The sequence below is a fragment of the Balearica regulorum genome, chromosome 5 (genome assembly GCF_011004875.1).
Source record: "Balearica regulorum gibbericeps isolate bBalReg1 chromosome 5, bBalReg1.pri, whole genome shotgun sequence".
Taxonomy (NCBI): Eukaryota; Metazoa; Chordata; class Aves; order Gruiformes; family Gruidae; genus Balearica; species Balearica regulorum.
In genome coordinates, this window is record NC_046188.1 from 18918196 (window position 1) to 18935268 (window position 17073).

Genomic DNA, 17073 nt, shown 5'->3' on the forward strand with positions numbered 1-17073 from the left:
ACTTCCCAGTTTATCCACACGCGTATAGCTTGTCTCTGTTCTTATTAGAGGCTTCCACACGTTTCACAATTTCAGAACTATCTAGCACTTCCTCTCCCAAACCTGTCTGTGCTTTCCTCAGGTCTGAGGGAACTGTCAGTCATGGTTCGAGAGGCAGTTGAAGTAGCTACCTAATTTTATACCCTATTATTGTTAAAAACAAATATGTTCAAAGCACCATGATCTATCATCTTCTGTCTGTTCTTGGTTCATCTTCTGCCACTTACTGGCAATGTAAATGACAAAGAAGCAGCTGCTGTATTTCTCAGAATAATAATAGTCTAGAAGAAGTATTTCTGAAACTCCATTTCCCCCTATTGTAATAGGAGAACAAAGGATCATTCAGTAAAATGTTTAAAATTACTCTTGTGAGCATTTAAAAGGTTTTTATGGGTTTTTCAAATATGGTTTATGGCCTTTCCGTACTTGCTTATAATTGCGTCCTGTGGTTAAACATGTTGCCTGGGTTGTTTTAAAAAGTACTGATCTTTCTATTAATGTATTAATTGTAATCAATAGTAATATTAATTATATGGGTCATAGTGGTGATTAGTCCTGTTGTATAATACAAACACCATGGTGATACAGTGTACTGTTACAACCTACTGATACAGATCAGGGAATTTGAGAGGAATATCTTGGCAGTAGGAATCACCTTCAGATGTGGCAACAATTGCTGAACAATCCAAGGTGAAGCACAGCTATATGTGTATCTAGACAGTCTTTTGGAGTCTTGGTTTTAGTGCTGTTAGGTTACCTCTGGTTCCCAGAGAAGTCAAGGATATGATTGAGATTCCTTGTGCACTCTGCAATTGATACTGACAGCTAGCCAGCCACATCTGGTCAATAATACAAATTTGGATTGATTCCTTCAGGGTTATTTTTGCAAGGATTTATCAGCAAAACCTCAAGTTAACAGTCTGTTCTTGCGCACTATATCTGGTGCTCTTGAAATTGTTGACAACGTGTATGTGCATATGTATAAAATATAAAACACAAATGCTTAGTGTATTATTGATTCTGTTTTCTTATTCTGCCACTTCTGTAAACAGTACAATCTCACAGTACTTCCTAGCAGACTGGGAAGAGCTCCTTTTGTGTTCCTTTAAGGCTTACTAATTTTTACTGAAACATTTGATTATTCGCCTATGGTATTTTATTGACTTCTGTAAACACTTCAAATATCATTATGCTTTAAGTTTTATCTTTCAGTTATGTCTACAATCCCAGTAAGCTAAATAGTACAAGACTTTTCTTGGTATTCTCTGTTTTTTTTGTTAAAATGAATCCATTACCTTCTGCAAAATGATACTTTGGTAGCTTTGCAGCATAATAGATCTCTGTACTTGGAAAATATTAAAGAAAAACATAGGGCTTGTGATTTATGTTATTTATTTCTTTTATTGTTATTCTTACATACATACATCTGTATGCTGTAATTGCAATGCTGCACCAGGTGCTGTCCTGCCCAGTTCACAGCTGTATGTTCTTTTTGTTTTGCTTTCCTTTGAAAAGAATCTAAATTTTTTAGAAGTTTATAATACCACATCTTTGTAAAATGCCAAAGGTTGCAAGGAAGTCATAGAATACACTGTGAGTCATGCTGTGAAGTGGATACTTTCCAGCACTATTCTGTTGTAGTCAGTTAGTAAATAGTTTGCCTGTCAGTTTTTAACCTTTGAAAATCTGATGCATTCCTAGAATTCATGTTTAATATTTGAGGGGTATAGCAAGCATACTTCCGTATCTTAAATTAGCATTAACCTTCCTGCACTATAAAACTAGAAAGTTGCTGAACAAACATGGCCAAACAGATAAGGATTTTGCCCCATGCGTTGCCCTGGGTCAGTAAGTAGAAAGAAGTTACTCAGAGCCAAAGACTTCTGTCCCATCCTTATCTAAAGGAGTGGAAGGAATAAGCAAACATCACATTGTGCTGTTAGCAGCAAAGTTTAGTTTTTTTCTTTGAATAGAGTTGATTGCTCTTCCTTCGTTCGTTATATTGACAGCATAAATATGCAATCTGCTCCGAGACCTTAAGGGGTATAGGAAAAACTATTGGTGAAAATCTAAGAAACCTCTAAAAGGGAAATAGGTATGAGTAATGTTTTCCAGAAATAATTAAAATATTTGCTAAATATCTATAGCACTCTAATTTCAAACTTTTTGTAAGCTTAAAATGCTAGGTTGTAACCACTGTACTTATGAACAAGTTACCTATGTTTTTCAGAGCGATACAATCAGTCTACTTTTAAATGCTAGCTAACCTCTGAAGCCTCCTGAAATCTGAGAGTGCTTTGATCCAGGGAAAAAAAGATCTCTAGACAAAAGATTACTGAACAGCTTAAAATTACTGAAAAGATTATTAATACCCTGCTCTAGTGAGATGGGTGGGAGTAAGGTGCCAGCAGCAAAAAATCTGAATAGTTAATCTCAGTCAGGTCCTACTGCATTTTAATTCATAAAATGATAAGTTTCATCTAAAGTTACACTGTTTTTTTCCCCCCACCTTTCATTAGACAACTTGTCCTTCTAGTAGAAATGTGAAGTTCAGTTCTTCTTCAGCTTGATAGGATTTGAACCCGCAGATGATGCAGCTCAGAGTCCTAACCATCAAACTCTGCAGGAGACCGAGTAAGATGATCCATCTCTCCTCTTGAAACAGAAGCAGGGACATGCTACCCTGAAAGCAAAGAGAGTAGGCAGGAAGGAGCCACAAATACATCCTCAATTACTAGAGTACTTAACTCTAAGGGAAGCTTGAGGTCTTAGCTGCTTGGATTTTCCTTGAATTTCATTTATTTTAAGCCCATGTTTTCTTACTCAGAATGTATAAACAGTGCCAGAGGTGTGCATTGCAGCCTGAAAGTGTGTTCAAGGTGATGCAAAGTAACAGTGGTTGTGTTGCGTTGGTTCATATTGGGCTTGTATATCTTGTGCAATATGTATAGTACAGTTACATGTGCAATTACCTGAGGAGCCTTATTTACAAACTCCTTTCCATGACTCTTTCCTGTCTTTTTATCTGCTTGTTACGAGGAATCTGTATCTTAGTGGTCTTTTGAATGATATGAAATCTTGAAACACCACTTTTATCTGTTTCTCGTTCATGGTTAGACAAAAGTAGATTCTCAATCAAGGGAGACAGAGTTAGGTTTCCTAATGAAATACTTGTGGTATTGGTCTCTTAGTCTTATCTGTTTGGGGTTCCCTTGTTGTTTCAAGTGTTGGGGCACTCAAAGACAAGTATAGTGCCTGAAATTAGTGTGATTAGGCAAAATAAATAATAAATATTAATTTCTAATTTTATGGTGAAAATTGAACTGCAATGGATAGCAGCTGACAAGCTTTTAAAGTAGCAGAAGTAGGGAACAGCAGATGGGTTATTTGAGGAGTGCAAGCATGTTATTTTAATGTTAAGTACACTCAAAAAGGAAAGACATATGGTAACAGGTTTGAAGACAACTGGAGATTAAGTTCACAGTTTAAACATTTACATTTGTTGAAGTGTGATGGAACTTTTTTTTTCTTCCAAGAATATTTCACAGAAGCATCAGGCCAATGTGTCACTCCACTGAAAACTATTAAATCCTTTCCTTCCTGACCCTGAGGGGCTCTTTTGAGCTACAGTAGATATCCCAGAATAGCAGAGCCTTTTAACATCATTCTCATTTCATTGATTAACAAACTTGTTTCCTTTTGGGAGTTGTCCTGGTGGGCAGAACAGAAGAGCTGGTTGGTACACGCAGTGTATGATGATACATACACTGATGTTTTGTGGGACAGGGATGTATTAACGGGAATAGACTACGCTATTCTGTTTACCCAAGGACTGTTGTAGTTGCACTACAGTGTGTGGTGCTGGTTAAACTTGCATTTATTTTTTTTTAATTGATAAATAGAGGACTGGGATTTATTTGAGGAAAGGGCAGTAATATATGATTGAACAAGAAGTAGTGATCTGCTAGGCTTGCCAAAATCATGTTGGTGCATACATTCTTGTCAACATTTGACAGCATGCTTTTTCAAATCCATTCCATTTTGATCCTGTGTATCTTGGGAGCTAAATGAATTTTGTTCTCAGGAATGATTTTTCTGTAAGTCATGAAAGACAGTTGCTGCTTATGTTTTTTGTTTTCATGCTGGGCATGTCAACCTCTCCCTCCCCCCTCCTTTGGCTGTTGTTATGTGCTTTTACAGAATGGTCCATTAAAAAAAAAATTGCTGATAGGTAGATATTACTTTATATAAACAAATTGGTCATTAGCCTCAGGGTACCATCCCTGAATTATATTTGCTAGGCACAGCTAGGCTGTAGATACTTCTGTGAAACTTGATTGAGAGTCCCAGTTTGGGCCATGAGCTGGCTGCCGCAGGCTGTTCTAGGCAGGAAAACAAAAAGTTTTCAAGTATAACTAATTTGTTCTGGCTTTAGTCAGAAACTATCTTCATTATAGTTTACAGATTTACATTTTCTTAAGGACACTAAGTTCATGAGATGGTATATAGTATACATAAACTCCACCAAAAGTCACAGGACTAACTGCTGCTTTTGCCTGCAAAGAAGCAATGCTACCGCTCTGCGAACAAATATATGGGGAATAATATTTCAAAGGGTGCAGTGGCGGCCATCCGGTGCACCCCAAAGATACCTACTCCTGGTTTCCACAAAATTGTGTTATTCTGGGGCTTGAGGGCTGGTTTTGTTGCATCTTTTGCTTGCTTGAGAGTCAGTCTTGAAATCACAATCTGAACTACCTGTTTTTACTTCATCTATGTTTCTATATGTATATGGGCTTCCCACTCCTAGGGATCTATGCAAGCAAAGTTGGAGATTACCTTTATGATTAATGTTGGCACTGTAGAAATCTGTCACTTCTCCTGTATCACTTGGAACAGGTTTCACATCTTTTGTGTATGTTTGGTTATTGTCTGAGGAACAGTTTAGGAGACTTTTTAATTAAGTTAAATGATTTTCTGGAGTTTTTACAAAAAACTAGAATTGATTGCTTGACCTCCTGTTGCCAGTTTTGGGCATCCAGTGATTCATTCAATTGGATTTCCTGAAGGAACCAAATTGATAGAAGTGGCTGAAAAAAAATAAAATAGGTAGACCTTGCTGATAGTTGTGTTCCGTAACCTCTTGTCATTAATTGTCTCTTGTTAGCTTGTAAATGCAGCTTGGATAATTAAGTCTCATTCCTGACTGTTGACACTTAGAACAAAAATGAGAAGCAGATGTGATTCATTGGGAAAGAGGAAACTGGCTTCAGGGTAAGGCGAGAGAAGTTGATTGGGTAGCAATGTCACAGAAATTTGAAAGAAATCGCTAGGAAATAAGATTAATTTGTCAGTCCTGCAAAAAGTTATTTCAAGGTACTTACAAATGATGATTTTTCATGTTTTGTAATGAATGATTTATATTTATATCTTTCCTGATAATAAAAATTTCCTTGAATACTCAAAATGGAGTAGGCTGACTGTGGAAGGGTTCACTTTGCAATTGCAGCAGACACCTCTATGAATTTCTTTCTGTACTTTGATTATCACGGTGCTACCAGTGATGCACCTAAAATCACCGAATGTGTAAGTCAGTCCTTTATAAAACTATACATATTTCATATTCTATCTAGTTTCAAGTTGTCATGCTCCCTGTAGGTTAAATTTTTGCAGTTGTGTCATTTTGTGTTTTGTTGATCACATGCAGATGTTTAGGAGTTGACTAATATGAAGCAGTTGCTAAATTTGCTTTAGTTTTTCTATTAATATAGGTTTAGTGAAAGCATACCTTCCAGAGGACATCCAGTCTTGATAAGAACACATCAAAAACTGGAGAAACCATTGCAGCATGTGGTAGCTTGTTTCAGTGTTTCAGTTAGATTCTTCATTAAGACTGTATTTTTGTTCTTAATTTGAATTGATCCCTTATTTGTTTCCAGCCATTGGTTTTTATGTCATTCTTTATTAGGCACTCTGTATACTAGTGACTTCATATTCTGATGGTAGCTTCTGTAATCAAGTCACCTCCAAACGTCCTTTCTGGTAAGAACATCACCGCACCTGCTGACAGTAGGGCACATTCTCTAGCCTTTCAGTTATCTGTTGCACTGTTCAACTGTAGCCAGTTTTCATCATGTGCAAACAGGAACGGCACCGAATATTTCAGTATCATTTATCACTGCTTTATACAGAGAATGACCTGCATCGTGTCTGTTGGAAAAGATTGTGTTAATTATTTTGAGTGTAATTGCTTCATTGGGGGCTTATATTCAATTACCTGTTTGCTGGAATTCTTATTCGCTTCTTGGTCAGTTATTTCTATGATTTATTTCCACATTAGAGTGCAAAGGTGGTATTTGTTCCTTTAGCTATACGCTGGGTTTTTGAAAAAGAAATCCAGCTTCAGAGCTATTAAGCCATGTTGCTGAACAAATTGTTTGAAAAGTTTCCTGCTGTGCTGTTATAAGGATCTTTCATTAGGACAGTATATTACACATAAATTAGAGTCCTGTTGGATTCAAGTGGAATTCCCGAGTGAAGGGTCTTAAAGCAGTCAGCCCTACCTCCTCTTTTGAAAAGAAGCTACAAACTTGCAGACAGTAAACTGCTGTCAAATTCGATTTGACAGTGAATGAAGTAAATGTTGAGAAGTCTAGGATTTTCTTTTAATTTTAACCTTTTTCTTCTAAACCATTTGTTTATGAGTAATTACAAGACTGTCAGAAGGGCACTTGCTGATATTATGTATTGAATAAGAGAAACTGAATTTGCTAAGGTTTGACTCCCTCCTCCTTTCTCATATCTTTTAGGTTTCTTGTAACGGCCATCAAAAATTTTTCCTATATATGTAATTGAGTGCAAGAAGTGACTTGGTAAAGTTTATTGAGGAAAGGTGAACTCATTTAGATTCTTTGAAATCATCAATATGGAATAACATTTGTTCAAACTTAATTTTATGCATTCTATATATGGCTTTCCCACTTCAATTACTCTGTGCGGTCCATCAGTTAACCTGATTTAATTTACACAAGTAATTGGCACTATGACAGTTTGTTACAGAAATGAGATGCAACTGTATGAAGTATGCATGTGAATGTAAGTTTTACATCAATGTAGTTATTTTTTTCCCCTTAAATTCAGGTCATATGAAAAGAAACCTATGTTGTGTGTTAAAAAAAATGTTTATTTTCAGACTTCAGTATCTTTCTATAGTGTTACAGTCTACATCACCCTTTTTGTGATTTTTTTTTTTTTTTTTTTTAAAAATAGAGGATCATTGTCAAACTAGTTAGTCTAAGATTTCGCAACTCATACGTTTAGACATGGTGAGGTTGTTTTGTTGTTCTTTTTTTTTAATGCAGTGCCTAGGTTTAAAAGCAGAACAATTTCTTCTGCATTTTCTTAGCATTCCAGGATTTGAAGTTGTGGGATATATCAAATGGGCACTTAAATATGAAATCAAAATGAAATATTATATAACTCTACACAGAACTGGTGTATGTCATCTTTCTTTTATGCTTTAATAAGTAACAGGCTGAGTTGATTATATCTCAAGTTTATTCTTACAGCTAAGCTATTGTAGAAATTAATGTGGTTGTTAGGGACACCAAGCTATTATTTGACACTTTCTGCGTGGCTTGTTTGTTGGTTGTTACCATATTTATGGGACTCCCAGTATATTAATTACTTTCCTACCATCTCTTAATAATTGATTATCATGTAAAAATACTGTTAGCTGAAGTTAGAAATGCAAACTGTTAGATTACTCAATTCTCTTAAAACTAAGTTTACTCAAAGTAGGTTAAACATAAACCAAAAGTAGTTGTGCTTTTAATCTTGCATTGTAAAAAAGTGGATTTTATGCATCCCTTTAAATTTTAGCTTATTCAAGGGGGATAGCTGTTCACTGTTGTGAAGGATATGCTTAGCTTGACCTCACTGCATACAGAAGAGTCCTCTAAAGGGTTCTCAGCAAGGCTTTTGGTGTGTTACGCTGAAGAACTAATATTTTTCAAAGCACCTATCTTCAGTGTTTTGCACTGCTCTTCCTTATGGTCTTCAAGCCCTGAACAGTGTAAATAATTTATATAATAAGATAATAATAATGAAGTTTACTCCCAATCCTGACTGAAAATAGAGCATTCTGTTCAGTTTTGATCAGAATATGTGGATATAGACCTTTCAGAAGTCTAGTGGAATTGGAAGTTTGCTGTAGAAGGTTTCTTAGTCTGAGGGACTTTAGGGAGATTCCTGATTACCACTGCATTGAGTGACACTGCTCTAGCAGGCAAATCTGGTGGAAGAATAATAAACATCATGTCATATTGCCGGATTTGAAGAAGGAATTTAGGAATGAAAGGCAGGTCTCTTCCATGCAGTAGTGTGTGGAATATAGATATCCAGCTATGGCTGATCCAAGCTGGTGTGCTCATACAGTGTATAGCAACATGTGAAAATTGCTTATTTGATCCCAAAGGCAAAGCAGCTGGTTTTAAAATGATACTAAGGTGAGCAGTATCTGTTCACTGAAAGAACTAAGAGTTCTTTGTACTAATAGTGTTACTTGTCACATGGCAGAGCTCGGTCTTCACTAGTTTGAATTTTTGCTTCATTCTACAGAATAGGAATGCTCTTGATAACTTATGTCAGTATTGGACAAATTAACTCCTCTTGGTCTCCTGACATTATAAGAGTGTTACTGTGGGAGGGGAATGGTGGTCATGGCATCTGGGTATTTTAGTTCCAAAAAGTGAAACAGGCTGGCTAAGAAGAAGGAGACATAATTGAGACAGTGATTTTATTTTGGAGATTCACAAGTTCTTAACTATGCCACAAATTACACTGGTTGGCTGGTAGGGAAAGCTTCAGATCACAATTTAATTAGATTAGTTTGTACTGATTAGGAAATAGAGCACTAGCAAGAACCTCAGAAGTCACCAGGCTCCATTATTACAGTTTTCCTATCTGTAATGCTTTTCATGAACTTAGCAGCTGTATTTTAAGAACAGTTAGGTTATTTGTTCCACCTCTTCTGCAGTCTATCCAAAACAAACTGTGAGGAAGCAGTCTTTTTTACAATTTCATTTATCATCTTGAGACCTAATTTCTACCCTTAATGTTCTAATAGTCTGTATGGCCTTTATATATACTCATTTTTGTAGAAACATTATCCTCTAGATAAATTGTTCTTTTCCCTTTATGGTGCTTGTCTCATCTGTATTTATAGATAAGATTTGTACCTCTTCTTGGCATTTTTTTTTTTTTTTTTTGCTAGACTGACTAAATGAAGTATTTTTCCTACTCTGCAGTCTCCAGTCTGCTGAGCACCCTCGCAGCCTTTCTCTGCAGCTGCTCGAATTTGAAATTTCTCATGTGTGTGTTTTTAACTGTTATAATGAGAATTATGTATAACATTCCAGATGTGGTCTCACTGGGGTATTGTACAATGGCACTGTCTCTCTCTGCTCCAATGAGCACATTCCTGAATTGCATCTGCCTTCTTCACAGCTGTCTCACCTTGATGAACCTGGCTGTTAGGCAGCTCTGGTTTGGAATAACTGTTACACAGGTTGTTTGGTACAATCTCTTGATTAAACTTGAACTATAACCCATTTTTCCTTTAACAATGTTATCTAATACTCCTTTCATTTTTTGTATGCTATTTTTGTATAAATTTTTGCATGTTATTAAGATTGTATGTGTTCGTATGTGCCTGCCTTCTTGAAAAAAACATTGGCAGTATAGGTGTTGTTCCCCAGTCCTTACAGAAGTGGTATTTTCTTTAAAGTTTTTACTTTAGAAAGGACAATCTTATGTGTCACTGTTTCCATAATTCTGAGAAATGGATTATTTTTTACTATGTTAACGTTAATCTTTTTTAAAGTGTTTCGATTCTCCATTTGTCATTGTTTTTGTATCTGAGACAACACAGATAAGGATTGTGGTGGAGGCTGGGGGTTCATTCCTGAATATCTTCATCCTGTTGTCCCTGTTTAGTATACACATTTTCTTTTTTTTCCTACATGGGTACAAAAAAGCCTTGAAAGAGTGTAACTTTTTTGTATAATAACCTGTTCAGGTACAGTTTTGCTTTTTACTTTGTACCTAAGATGCAGCTTTCTGTGCTGATTTTCTCTTATCTCCCCTCTCTGTCCCCTGCTATTCTTCATAGGATCTCTGCACGTTTCTGATGTCTTACTTGCACAATGTCATCAATGATTGATTTGTCAAACATCGAGTTTTACCCCTTCAACTTGAGACGCGGATCCTTAAACATTTTAGCATCTTTGTGTTAAATGCCAGGCTTCTGCTGTATCTCAGGTGCCTTTGCTAACCTTCACTATCAAATTATCTGGGTGTATGCTGCTGAAATTCAAAGACCTAATTATAAATCCATTCGGGATTTTTCATTCTTTATTTAAATAAAAATCCAGTAATATATGGATTAGGTTACTAGCAGCTGTTTTATAATGTCCTCATTAGTTAGTGAGAACAGTCTTGAAGTAATGGAGTCATTTGGTGGTTCAGTAGCTATTTCATAAATTTATCAGCTATTAGCTCCAAGAAAAACTAAGCCTTTCCACTTATGAGTTTGATTTGTTCTCTATTTTGTGTCTGGATAATTAGTATCCTAAAATGATACACTTTATTTTTACCTGACGTTAAAGATCTGCATCCATATCAAACATTGATGCTGGAACAAATGCCCCATTAGTCTAATGTCTTTAACGTACCCTGTTTTATTCCGGATTCACATGTCACTGACACACATTTTTCTACTCTTCAGTTCTATTTTGAATATAGTCTGTTCCTCAGTACTTGCATTCTTAGTCATGAGTGCTGTCCCACCATGCTGTGGTTACTCTGTCGTGTTTCGTTCTGCACCATTGTGCCAGTAATATAAACCTCTGACTCTTAAAAACAGACACAACCAGATGATTCATGATACTCATAAAATGTACAGCTTGATTTCCATCATCCTATCTCTTGGTAGTTTTTATCCATTGGTCCCCATTTTTAATAGTGTATTAAAAACAGGTGAGAAAATGTCCTTGTAAAGTTTAAAATTCTCTGTGTCAGTAATGCAGGCTGTATTCCAGAAGAGTTGTTTACACAGATGCTTGAAGCTGACCTTTCAGAAAATCCTTTTTCAGATGATCTGCCTCATGGCTTCTGAAACCTTCCTGATCATACTCGTCCTTGAGCTGTTTGTTTATCTCTTTACCAGCTCATACCTCCAGCCATATTTCAGGGGAACTTGGAAGAATTAAGTTAATTTGGGAGACCTGTTTGTCACATGGTGTTCCTCCTACCCTTTGCCTCTTTCCTCTTTCTTCCCTTCCTTCCCCCATTTGTTAAGTAAACGTTTAGTTGGCAGGTTTTCATTTTGTTATTAACATCTCATCTCAGTTTTCTGAAGTCTCTTAGTTACTTTGTGATTTATAGTAAAAATATTTCAGGGAAACTACTTTGTGGCTTTATAAACGCAACTTTTCTATTCAAAAGATTATTTTTGGTTTAGTGTGGATAATCCTACACCAGTGTACTTCCCCTCCCATTAGATACAATTGCCTAGCCTTTCTTTATTAGAATTATGAATATTTTTCCATCATACTTTGTTTATTGTTTGTATTTTGGGAAATCTGCAACCATCCAGTCCTCTTGATTGCAGTAATGTATAAGAAACAGGGATGATGTTGCATGTGTATCAAGTGCCTCCAAATGCATGAAATTCTGATGTGTTGCTTTAAGTCTTTACAAGTATATTTGTCTTCTGCTATCTTGCCCTTGAATCCTGCACTAGTAGTCCATGTTCTTACATTTTTGTTGCACAGAGTCCTGCTATTTTAAGTCATTTCTTAATAATCAAATCTCTTCCCTTTCTATCTTCCGGTCAATTTTTCTTTTAGGTCTTGTATGTTGAATCTTAGCGATTTGCTGGCCTATGCCTTCTTTCTGCTACAGAATTCCTGAAAGTCTTAAATGCTTGAAGGCTGTTAATGTAAATTCAGTCTATCTGTAAATTATGTAATAAGGTATATATTCTGATTATCTTCTTTCTAGAATGATTTGTAAATTTAGTGCTTCTGAATTTGTGATGTTCCATAACTTTCGTTAAGTACGATCACAAATTTTTAAAAATGGAACTTCCGTAGGCTCTTCAAACTGTGAAAAACACTCTCTTTTTACATACAGAAAAAAGGAAAGGGATTGTATGAGAGAGATTCCTGTGAGTTTGGGTTTGAGTTTTGATACCTAGGTCTTGTTGTTTGGGGGTGTGTGTGTTTGTGTTTAAGGGTAGAATAGATGTAGTAGTGTGAAGGGAGAAAGATGTTATTTGTCCTTTCTCCTTCTCGCTTGAGTAAAATGATGGACAGACTTGGATATTTTTTCTTCCAGTGATATAGTCACAGTTAAACAAATATCTAGAGAGGACCACTCTACCAAATGAAATATGACTTTAAAGTATCTATATAGTTCTCTCAGATCAGATTTACTGATGTAAATCTGTAGTCTGATTACTCTGTTCTGCATTCCTACAAGACATCAAGTGAGACTCCATATGTCCTTATTTACCTTGCTTATCCCTAGGTGCTCATTCTCTTAAACTAACTCAATGACCTGCATTTCATTCCTCCTCAGTCCCACCAACACACATATTGTACAATTACAGTAATGCGATTCATTTTTAGATTTACATGCTGCGTAATTTCTGCAAAGGAGATTCAGTGCAACACTACAGCTTTAGCTACTGTAACTTGCTGAGGCACTCGATGTCATTTCTTATTCTTGAGAAAACCCTCTGGCACTTTGCAGTTACTATTAGCAGCCTTGAAGTTTGTATTTGGGATAAGAAAGTTCTGAGCTTTCACACATGCCCACCCTCTCCACCCTTCTCAGTCTTCCCACGCAAACCATATGACCAATCATATAAATTTTTCACTTAGGATGATTGAGGTTGCATTGGAATAAAATGCCAAAGTGCACCTGGGTTCAAAAACAGAAAGTAGGGTAACAGTTTTATATGCATCCTCTCCTCCTGCTTTGTGCTCTTTAATCTTGCAATTTACTAAAAACTGCTTTTAAATTAGTATTTTTCCAGTGTATTATCTGATCCCAGATGCTATGACTCCTATAAATGTGTGTAGCAAGTGACTAGCTCCTTTATTGTCATATTGCCTTTATATTCTTTCATTATCCAGGAAGGTGTGTAAGTTAATCTCTGTGGAGAACCCTCTACTGATACATGAAATGGAAAAGGAATATGCAATCATCATCATTTGTCTTGCTGCCATTAGAAACATCAACTTTGAAATCAGAATTAATTTATAGTGGCTTCCAGCAAACATGTTTGCTTCCATTATGAATAGTTTGCTGCATATTTGATGAATGATGTGCTTTCTTCATGTTGTCACTTGTAAATGTTCAAAATGTTCAAAATTCAAGTCAAACATCAATTTTAGTGCCTGCTGATGGCAATATAATGTAGACTGGAGCTACATTTTCTTGTTGACCTTACCAATGCTGACTACATCCCATGAATCTGTCTGGTCTAGTGGTGTCTTTTTCAGTATAGCCTCTTCCATTTACTGTAACAGAAGTTGGTATTATAGGGAAGTAACTTGCATCAGCACCGAGTTGTTTTCTTTTGTGAGTTGTATGTTAGACAACTATCATCTGAGCCAATTAATGGAATAAAACCCTTTTCCTTTCTCATAAAAGTAGTAAGGATTTTCTTTAGTGAAGATGTCTCTTTTCTCTTGAACATACGAAGTTTTTAGTGGTCCTGCTAATTTCACTAAGATATATTGTCTTGCTTAATTTAAAAAAAAATAAATTAAAAAATCCTTTCAACTATTGTTTCTGTCCACTTGAAAAGGCCGTCTTATAAAAAGCACTGTTACTTTGATGATGTTAGATATTTGACTTTATTGTAATTACTTCATGAAACAATTATTTAAATTAACACTGTCTTTAAAGTTATGTTTTTTCCAGTTTGGTGTGATGTTGGCTATCTTTAAAAAATCTTTTTCTTGAATTGGAATCTCCTTTCTTTCTCTTTTAATTTCCTTTTGCTTTTCACTAGATTACTGTTTACGAAAGTCAAATTGGAGTCCCTGTGCAGAGGCCCAGATGAAGCACTCCTTACCTGCAAACACATGCTCCAGATTTGGAAATCCTGCTACAATCTCACTAACCCAAGGTAAGATGCTGTAGAATTCTAGGCTGCTTGATACCTTGCTCAGTAGCCTTTCAGGGCAATATTAGGTCAGCAGTCCTGGTTTCACTTGGTCTGGTATTTCGTATGAACAAACTAATCCTCTGGGAATCTGGAGACTGAAGTGCAAAGACACCAGTTGATGAACATGCAGAAACTACCCAGAGTTCTGTGAAGTGAGGTACACCAAAGCTAATAAACTTTGCAGTGATGAGGACTGATTACAGAGATTGGGAAACACTGCCATTCTTCTTGATGGCACTCGGTGTACTGGTATTGCCTGGCTTTTTCCCCCAGTCTGGGTTATAGAGCCTTTTATATTGGCTAGCAGCGTTTGCTGTAGTGGAAATTTAGTTCAAGGATTTTCACTAAATAAAATGAAGGAGGACTAGACATTAATTAAGACTATGGAAACATCAGAGGTCACATGGATAAATACGATGTGCTTGCAAAGCCAGCATGGCTTTTTTTTTTTTGAAAGAGACATCTTGCTTATGAACCTACTTAGGTTCTTCAAAGGCATTAGCAAGTATTTGGATAAATTGATGTAGTCCTATTTGGGTTTCCAGAGTGCTTCTGGGAAGGTCCTTTGCCATACATATATTTAGATAAGCTGTGAAATAAACGGGAAGGCCACTTTGCAGAAATCTGTGCTGGTACCATTCAACACGTCAATTCAATCAATAATTATTTTCAATTTGAAGTCACTTGAACTAGCAGCAGGGAACTGGGAGAGAATTCCCCTTCTGATTTAGTGGATGGTGGTTTATTTTAGTTGGCTGGTTGTGCCTGTGGGGAGGGGGGTTAAGAATTTATTGTCAGAATGCTGTGCTGCACAGAGCAGGAACAGTTTATGTACAATTGTTACATAAGCTTAATTTCAGTGAGGCTTTGCATGTTACATCCTCTGCCTAGATCAGGGCTCTAATCATGGCTTGTCGTTACTTTGTTGTTGTTGTGATAAGAGCCACTGTGCCATGTTAAATACATGTTAAGTAATGCTTCCTTCAGACATCAGCAATGACTGTGAAAACTTACTCTTGGCTGTGTCAGCTTCAAACAGCAATGTTTGCTAACTTGCATGTCACTGTTCTCCTTCAAGAACATCTAAGTGGAAAAATTAACAAAGACTATTTTGCATCTGGTAGTATTTACTACTTTTTTTTATCTTGACATTTAAAGCTTTGCTTGAAGTTCTGGTTTTTGGTAGCAAATTAAAATCAAATTAGGAATGAAATGGACAGAAGCTGTGGACACATGTCACAATGGAAGGAGACGGGTTTCACAAATGACACATTCAGAGTTCTAGCAAACAGTAAATATGGATAGGAAGCTGTAACCTTTCTTTGGGTGGTCCATGTGAAATGTATGGGCTGAATACCTTCATATTGTCTCATGGTGATGCAGATCTGTCTGACTGGAATAACAGTTATCACACAGACCTGAAACATGACTGGGAAGTTCTGTTCACCCAACTGCACTCCAGATTTAGTGAAGAACGATGATGCAGGATTGCTGTGAAACCTTCAGTTTTCCAACCTCTGTAATTTTAATACACAATTCATGTTGTTGAAAAGCACCCTTTGAAAATTGCGTCTCCTACTGGAACTAATTGAAGCTTTGTTTTCTTTAATAGTTCTTTAAGCCAATAATAAAAGGTCTTTTAATAATTTGAAAACTTTTTAGAATGTTGTTTTTTGAAGATTTAAATAGCCTTTATGCTTATTTGAAACTTCTTTTTCTATTCTGATTTAGACTGAAAACTAGTTTTGATGTATTGTTTTCCCAATGAGACAAGAACTCACTTTTTTGATAAGCTATGTTTTATGTTAAATATTTCTTCTTACAAGTAATCAGATTTTGTGGAGTAAACTTGGGTTCGGTGTCCTCAAGAATCTTTTAATACTGACAGTAAATTATGTATAACCATATATACCACACAAAGTAAGGGCTAAATGCAACACTGTGCCGTACCTTTGTTCAGCTGATTTAGAACAGTTTTCTTTTGTCTTTAACTGGCATACAAACATTTTTCTCATGAGGTGGTTAATATTCATTTAAAACTTATTTTGTGGTGCAAGGCTTGGAAGGTTTAAATGTTTATCTCCAGCCTGCTGCTTGAAGTTCATTAGAAAATAGTTCAGTACTTTTCCAGTTCTTAGTTTGCATTGGGAAAACAGAACAAACCACAATGCCAGTGCTGTGCTTAGAAGATACTTAAGCTAAGCCTGGCTCTCCTTGTCAGCAACATTTGGCATGTCATTACTTGTGGATTGAGGAAGTAATTAATACAGCGGTTAGCAGAAAACATGCACCAACTGATGTAACAACTGTAGCCGATAGAGTGTGTCCCAGGAAGTTCCCTTCTGCTTCCTGTGGATTTCTATAATGGCATCATTCTATAAGGAAATCAGTCATGCAATAATGTTAGGGTAGTGCAAAATTTTATTTATACTATTTTAGTAACAGAGCAAGTTGTTTCACTGGTTTTTGAAGTGTGCAACTATAAAGAGTTGCTGAAAGGCTTCTTGCCCTTCTCTGAGTTCAAATTCGGAAGGAGGGGATTTTAAGGCAAATGGAAAGATGTACTGAATTCCAGTCTTGCAGTTTAGAATAAAGTCTCTCAGGCTTTACTTTAAGCTAGGAATTTTGTGAAGTTTTTTCTCTTCGTTGAGAATCAGACAAATGTTTGCACTCTGCTAAGTTGGGCTAACAGCCCAATTGCTTTAAAGCTTAATAATTTTTAAGTTTGTGGGGTGCTTTTTTTTTTTTTAAATGAGGTTTTTAGAAAAGTATTAATTGAGAGTGAATAGTAC

The 17073-nt window shown here is 36.2% G+C and overlaps 1 protein-coding gene across 6 annotated transcripts in view; it reads left to right on the forward strand.

Moving 5' to 3' along the window:
- Nucleotides 1-17073, forward strand: part of TTC7B (tetratricopeptide repeat domain 7B) — a 161125-nt gene that overhangs the window by 86870 nt on the left and 57182 nt on the right. For all 6 annotated transcript variants that reach the window (XM_075753709.1, XM_075753712.1, XM_075753713.1 and 3 more), the window contains one exon: nt 14126-14242. In XM_075753709.1, the coding sequence (XP_075609824.1) occupies nt 14126-14242 (117 nt within the window). The remainder of the gene's footprint in view (nt 1-14125; nt 14243-17073) is intronic.